General features: G+C 41.8%; 1 protein-coding gene across 1 annotated transcript; it reads right to left on the bottom strand.

Moving 5' to 3' along the window:
• Nucleotides 1-2595: 2595 nt before the first annotated feature.
• On the bottom strand, nt 2596-6289 carry uba52 (ubiquitin A-52 residue ribosomal protein fusion product 1). Its single transcript, XM_079506874.1, has 5 exons — nt 6173-6289; nt 5627-5738; nt 4487-4573; nt 3183-3285; nt 2596-2763 (listed from the first exon to the last, which is right to left on the bottom strand). The coding sequence occupies exons 2-5, from the start codon at nt 5727-5729 to the stop codon at nt 2670-2672; spliced, it is 387 nt and encodes a 128-aa protein (XP_079363000.1). The 5' UTR covers nt 5730-5738; nt 6173-6289; the 3' UTR covers nt 2596-2669.
• Nucleotides 6290-7423: the final 1134 nt, after the last annotated feature.

The following is a 7423-nucleotide window of genomic DNA, read 5'->3' as shown; positions in this document are numbered from 1 at the left end:
AAACTCCATTCACACTTTTTATAATTCAGCTTACTGTGTGGACACATGCTGGAACTTTTTACTTTGAAATGTTTTGTAGTTTCTGAGTTATTTAACTTAAACGCCCAATGCATTCTCAATGGCAATAGCAAAAATCTTGGCATGCTATTATTCCTACATACTTACACCTAGAAACCCCATTCCAACCTATTTAGGTTCATCTTACGGTGGACATGTTTGCCTGAAAAGGAATCTTTGAAATGTTTCATATAGTTTTAGAAATATAGTGCTTTCAAATTTGAGAAATTTATAATGGGGGTCAATGGCAGATTTTGGCACAAATCACTTTCACCTAGAAACTCCATTCACACTTTTTATAATTCAGCTTACTGTGGACACACATGCTGGAACTTTTTACTTTGAAATGTTTTGTAGTTTGAGTTAAACATAAACGCCAAATGCATTCTCAATAGCAATAGCACAAACTTCGGTACGCTACGATCACACAATTTGTGTATTTCTGCAAAAAACTGCTCCATTCCCATTGAAATGCAACGGCAGAATCCGCCCTCATAGGTAAGCCTACAATTAAAGTGCTGTTTTTTGAGGGGCGCTATAGCCACTATGTCCAGCTTTGAGGGTTTGTGGCTGTGCACGCACATTGTGTTAACACAAACATTGTATGAACATTGACAATGAATGGCCAGCTTTGAGTGTTTGTGTAAACAAACATGGAAGACGATGGTGAGGACGTAAATTGTGATTAGCCGGAATGAGATGTATGATAAGAGCGCCCCTCACTTCACACCGATCATTATTTTATTACTTTAATATATTAGCGCCCCTCACTTCACACAGGTGTGATTTTTAACTACATTATCAGCTTAAACTAACTCTTATTTATTTTAAACATACGAGTGGTACATAAGAAATGCATTCATTCATAATTTGATCAGAGATGAATTTAGGTGTCATCATAGAACATAGTCTACAGTCACCAGGGGGCGCTCTGTACCAAGACTGTCTGACAAGGAGTATAATAAACTGGAAGAAAATGAATGAGTTCTGGTCCCTGCTGATTGAGCTGAGCAGAAATGAAAATGAAATGAAATGAGGGCATATTTACCCAGGGTATCTGGGCTAAGCTCAAGAACTTGTTTCCAGCCAGGCCCTGCTCATAGAACACATTTCATCGTAGTGGTTGATGCCTTGTTCAAGGGCATTTCAGCGGTGGTAATTTTTAACGTGTCGGACGGCTGGTTCGAACTGGGAACCTTCCGGTATCTAGACCGCGCCGCTATCCGTTCGGCCACCGCTGCCAGGACATCCATTCATGGGGAAGTCAGAAGCAGCAGCCATGGCGTCACATTCCCCTCAGCTGTATGTGACCTCCACTCTCTGGACCTTGAAGACCTTAACAGGAGCCCTTGTACAAGGCTTCTTTGACTATGCATGCACCTCCTGGTACCACAGCACCTCAAAGGCCCTTAAAACTAGGCTCCAGACCTCCCAAAACAAACTGGTCAGGCTCCTACTTGGCCTCACCCCCCTCACCCCTGCCCACTTTGACAGACTGGCATGGCTTAGGGTCGGCGACAGAGTACAGCATCTTGCAATGGGTCTGGTCCACAAGATTCGATACTCCACCAAGATACCCATGTACCTGTGTAGATACTTCCTTAATGTTAACGAAGTCCACACCCACAACACCAGAGGGAGTGCAACGAATCATGTTCAACCCAGATTCGGCACAAACAAGGGACTAAATTCTTTTCGCTCCTATGCCACCAAAATGTGGAACGCCCTACCAACAGTCATTAAGACATGCGAATCCCTTGACTCCTTCAAAACCGCTCTCAAAGGGCACCTACGGATGGCTGCAATTCGAAACTGGCCCCCGTAAAATCTGAATCCCCCCCCACCGCCCCCCCCTTTTCCCCTCACTGTATGTTTCTTTTCCCTTTTTACCTCCATTATGATGAATTCCTGTAGTTCTTTGTCTATATAGAAGTGTCTATTTGTACGTCTCTAAATGTTTTGATGAATTGAACATGGTGGACCCTGTTGTAAACAAGTGTAATGCTTAATTGGGTCGTCCACACAGTTAACAGCCTTTGTATTGAGTTTGTGCTTGAAATGTACTGTAATTCTGCAAACTGTTAATAAAATTTTCAATCAATTCAATCAATCAATCAATCAATGGAAGTAAAACCTGACAACCCATCAGGCACACTCAACTGATACAGGTCAACGATAGGCTGCCATCAAACATGAATATCCAAACAAAGATTGTGTTATTCACCCAATCGCCTGTGAGAATCTGTTCATTATATGTTCTCTTCACATATGAATATGTAGCCTCATTTTGTAACATCATTAATCAAATGTTTTTGTTCATTGAAGTTTGGCCTTATAGATGGACATTTTAGACTAGTCGTGTAGTCGGTTCCAAAATAAAATGGTTTCAAAAGAATGCTGTCATTTTTAGCTTGCCGCCCTTGACTTTTGCTGAGTGGCCCCCGAGTATCCCTGATAGAGCGTTACCTGCTTCAATAAAACAAAAGCTACTTTTAAACCACCTTTACCTACATGATCAAAATATTTCACACAACATAATTGAACCATTTCACCATTTATTGAACAAAGATGAATATGAACAAAGATAATGTGCAAACAACCATGCGAGTTGTCTACTTCAGCTTCTTCTTGGGGCGCAGGTTGTTGGTGTGTCCACACTTCTTCTTGCGACAGTTGACCGCACGGGGGTGGAGACGGGCATAGCACCTGGAACACAAGAGGCCATGGGTCATGGTTGGGGATGGGTTCTTCTGAATGGACCTGAAGGTTCTTGAGACTAAACATCGTTTCACGTTGCTTTTCATCTGATAATAATCTAATCGCAATCATTTATCATTGCAATTATTTTACATCATCGAATGAGAAATCTATAGCTTTACCAGTATTTGTTCATAGGGGGAAATGTAACAGTCTAATTAGTGTTCCAGGCCTTTCGGCACAGAGTTGCCCATTCATGTAGGCAGCCCTGCTTCCTAGAGCTGGGTCTATCTGAGCCTCCACTGGATTATACTCAGTCACTCTGACAGACAGGCATAGTGGCGGGAGGCTACACACGTCATTTACTCTTAAAGTTGTATTAAGTGCTATATAAAACTATAGTACAATGATTTCTTTGTTGTACTTACTTGCGGCAGATCATCTTGTCACAGTTGTACTTCTGGGCCAGCATCCTCAGAGATGGCTCAATGATGCCACCACGCAGACGCAGCACCAGGTGCAATGTGGACTCTGGTGGAGGAGAGCACACGGTTTAAAGTTAAACATGCTTTAATGAAACAGTTTAAGATTAAAGGGGTGTAAGTGATCAGTTCGATAGTAAACAAGTTTGTTCAAAAGTTTAAGCTCTAAAGCTAAAAAAAAAAACCATACATAATCCTGTATGAGTCACTACTGTACTGATGATAGCAACAGGGGCAATCCCTGAACAAATTCTATAGCAATGATTACTATTTAACACTTTCATCACCTACAATGCTTACTAACATTTAAAATCCATGACAAAACTGTGTTGCTTGCCAAAAGTAAAGTTTTTTTCAAGGCTACAGTGCGTTGCATTTAAGATCAGTTCTTGATGGCAAATGACACCATAGCACTAGAGTATAAATGATGCTTTGGACAGTATAACTTTATTTAAACAGTCCTGATTTAAAACTACTTCATCTTGGGTTAGAATGGTGAAAGTGGCTGATCTACACCATCGAGCAATACGCTTGTAGACATTTTCGCTGCACAACATTTTTATAACAAAGTTGACTGGTATGCTCCCAGAGCTCTTCCTTTTACCCCTCTACACAAAATAAATATCACAACAAAATAAGCAATTACAGTGCAGTCTCTGCAGTCCATTCAATGAATTTAGATGTTCTCAGACGTATTAGTAGGCAGTACAGACATAATCTGGCTACACAAGAATACATGCTGAATCAACGGCTCACCAAATTCTTCAGCCTCAAAAAAAAGTTGCAGATGAGAAGATTCTATAAATATTCTTTTTAAGGACTTCCCCTTAATACTTTTATTGAATTGTGATACTGCTTTATGTTTTACAGGGGTTAATATAAGAACATTATACGTGTTATTAGTGTTCCAGGCCTTTCGGCACAGAGTTGCCCATTCATGTAGGCAGCCCTGCTTCCTAGAGCTGGGTCTATCTGAGCCTCCACTGGATTATACTCAGTCACTCTGACAGACAGGCATAGTGGCGGGAGGCTACACATGTCATTGTCTCTTACGCTTTTATTATTAAGTGCTATATAAAACTGTAGAATGATGATTTGTTCTACTTATGTTCACCGCTCAACTAGGGATGCTAGCTAGCATTGCTATGGTTCATGGAGTTAACCTTGAACCAGAACCTAGACTGGGTTATTTACACTTATCTGTGCTCTTTCATAATAGGCATTAGCATTACAGTGACAGTTAATCTCACCTTTCTGAATGTTGTAGTCTGAAAGGGTGCGTCCATCTTCCAGCTGTTTGCCGGCAAAGATCAGACGCTGCTGATCAGGAGGAATACCTGAAAAACAAAACAAAGGCAACCTTTAACAGCCATCATGAACCAGTATGAGCCATCTCCAGTTCAGTGGGTGTTGCCACTCAAAATGGGTCTGAGTGGTTGAAGTAGTTGTGAGATGCATTTTATTTCACTTCCATCAGAAAAGTGCTTTAAAAAGCACCTTTTCTTGGACCATCGATCAACTCGATTACCTGCGGTTGTCTCAGGGTGAACAAATGTTCCAGGCCTTTCGGCACAGAGTTGCCCATTCATGTAGGCAGCCCTGCTTCCTAGAGCTGGGTCTATCTGAGCCTCCACTGGATTATACTCAGTCACTCTGACAGACTGGCATAGTGGCGGGAGGCTACACAAGTTTGCAGTATGCCAAATAAATGCATTTAATGGGTCCACCCACTTAAACCCACCAGATACAGGATTGGCACTAGGGACATCTGTGTAAAATTGGCCATTTTGTCCAAAATGTTAAAAAAATAATATAACATTTGAAAAATGGTCTGTTTAGTATATGATGTTAACATGCTCAGGTACATTATCAGACCTAATTTTATACTTATGCTTTTGTTATTTTCCAAAATGACTGGATACACAGGTTGTCTTAATTGTCAAATGTTCAAGCATGTTCATATATACTTTACTTATATGAATTAGGAAAAGATTACCATTTGGGGGGGGGGGGGGGGGGGGAATACCAATTTAACACTGAGGTGCCCACTCTTCCTGGGGCCCACCTATCCTGTCCATCCTACCAACCCACCACCCACTATAATGCCCTACAAATTGTAGGGCACAAAGCCAAGTGCAGTATCTACGTTTAACAGACTTTTGTATCCCAAAGGTAAAATGAGCCTTCGTGATTTGGGAGGATAAACAATTACCTCAAGAACATATAAAATTAGTGTAAATATGTAATCACTTATTTGTCAATATCTCATCTGGCTGACTAGTTACACTTTGGCTTTGTGTTTATCCCCAATGGGTCACCTCTTTTCCTCCTTTACACCAAATCCTTTCATCCAAAAATCGAACCCATAAGTTAATTTAATTGTATTATACCTTCCTTATCCTGGATCTTAGCTTTGACATTTTCAATTGTGTCACTGGGTTCCACCTCGAGGGTGATGGTCTTCCCCGTCAGGGTCTTCACGAAGATCTGCATCTTGACAGGCTTTGGGAGAAACAAACAGTCATCAAGAGAAAATAGATACAAGCTCACAACGCGTCGCTTGTTTATCTGCCATTTTCGGAGTCATAATAATCAGTCAGTATAATACAAAATAAGCTAAGAGGGGATGGCTATGTTTAGTTAATCAAATAACGGGTGGATTATCTAATATAGAACTGTAATTAATGTCCGGACGTCACGTCAGAAAACAGTGAATCTGGCAGTTAGCAATAGCATTAGCTCGAGGCCTCGCCACATGTAGGGTAGATTTTAACGTTTACTTTAAAGTGTCATTTTCGGCGTGACGGCAACCCGCCGACGGTTCGATAAGTCATATAAACTCTAAAGAAGAGCGAACCGTGTGTTTATAACAGTTTGTGGACGTCCATTAATAACTAAAAACGTATAAAATGTGAGCGCACGAGACGTGAACCCACCCGGCCGACAGCTGAGCCTCCACGGAAAGAGAGAGCATGCGCGGCACGAGCGGAACTTCTATCGGCTCATTTCCTGCTGTTACTCAACGTCTGGTCCGGGGCCCGGCCCCGGGCCTGATCATAAGGCCTCAAATGGACTCTTTTACGAGTCTGACTCCGAGATGATTTTATAGTGTGGGGGTCCCAGAGCAAAATTAATACATAGATAAATAAAATAAAATGGCTATCAAGGTGTGGTCTCGTTTGGACCAGTGACCATAGCATCATGGGAAATACAAATGAAATACAATAACACAAATATTAAGGGGGTCCCTTGGACAAAATATTTTCTGCAGCCAAATAAATGTTAATTTGGGGACCGGGATCCTTGTCCCTTGACATGAAACAGGTTGAGAACCACTGGACTGCATATCAAACGGGGGTCCTCGAAATTGAAAAGGTTGACAATTAATTTGACACTGCATGAGGAATCCATTTGGTTCCACATTTTACAAAATTAAATAAATTGGGACATAGAACCCCACGACCCCCCCCCCCCCCCCCCCCCCCCCCCCCCCCAATGTATGGGTTCACAGTGCTCTTGGGACCTAGGGCAAGAATAATAATAATAATAATCTAATAATAATCAAAATCTACTAAGTAACTAGTACATGGGTTGACACTAGGTCTCAGAGGCACTTGCCCGGCAGGCAAGTACAGGTCATGTTCTACTTGCCCAAAGGTCATGCCCACTTGCCCAAAAAGTAAATCCTCCATTATAAAATGACAATTATCGTTCAATTTAACACTTACCGTATTTCTTTTAAAGGAAAGGTACTCAAACTAGAGCTGGTTGTCTGGGTTAGGAGGACCCGCCGCAGTGGTGTCCTTAACTTAACCGGGATGCCGAAATCTCTGACACGATATCAGGGTTGTAAGGCCAGATATCGGGGCGATGGATTCTCTCGCAAGGAGTGTAGCAAATTATGCTTTCCTGTACCCTCAGGGCAACAACCACTCATAGGGTAGGCTGAATTCTTGTCACGATGACGATGCGAATCGTCCATATCCATATATGGAGTTTGTACATTGACCTGATGTCACCACTAGATATCTCCGTTTGTTACAGGCTGTGATAATAAATGTCATACCTCAATTTGTATGCCAAATACCTACATAGAATATGACTATGGGTTCACACTTGTTGCTTGGCAGCCAGCATCAAGGGTTGGATTGTGCTAAGTCCCTGGTGACACATACTAGTGTCATGTC

The sequence above is a fragment of the Electrona antarctica genome (assembly GCF_951216825.1).
Source record: "Electrona antarctica genome assembly, chromosome: 7".
Taxonomy (NCBI): domain Eukaryota; kingdom Metazoa; phylum Chordata; class Actinopteri; order Myctophiformes; family Myctophidae; genus Electrona; species Electrona antarctica.
The sequence above is the reverse complement of the archived record's forward strand: the minus strand, read 5'-3'. Positions and strand labels throughout refer to the sequence as shown.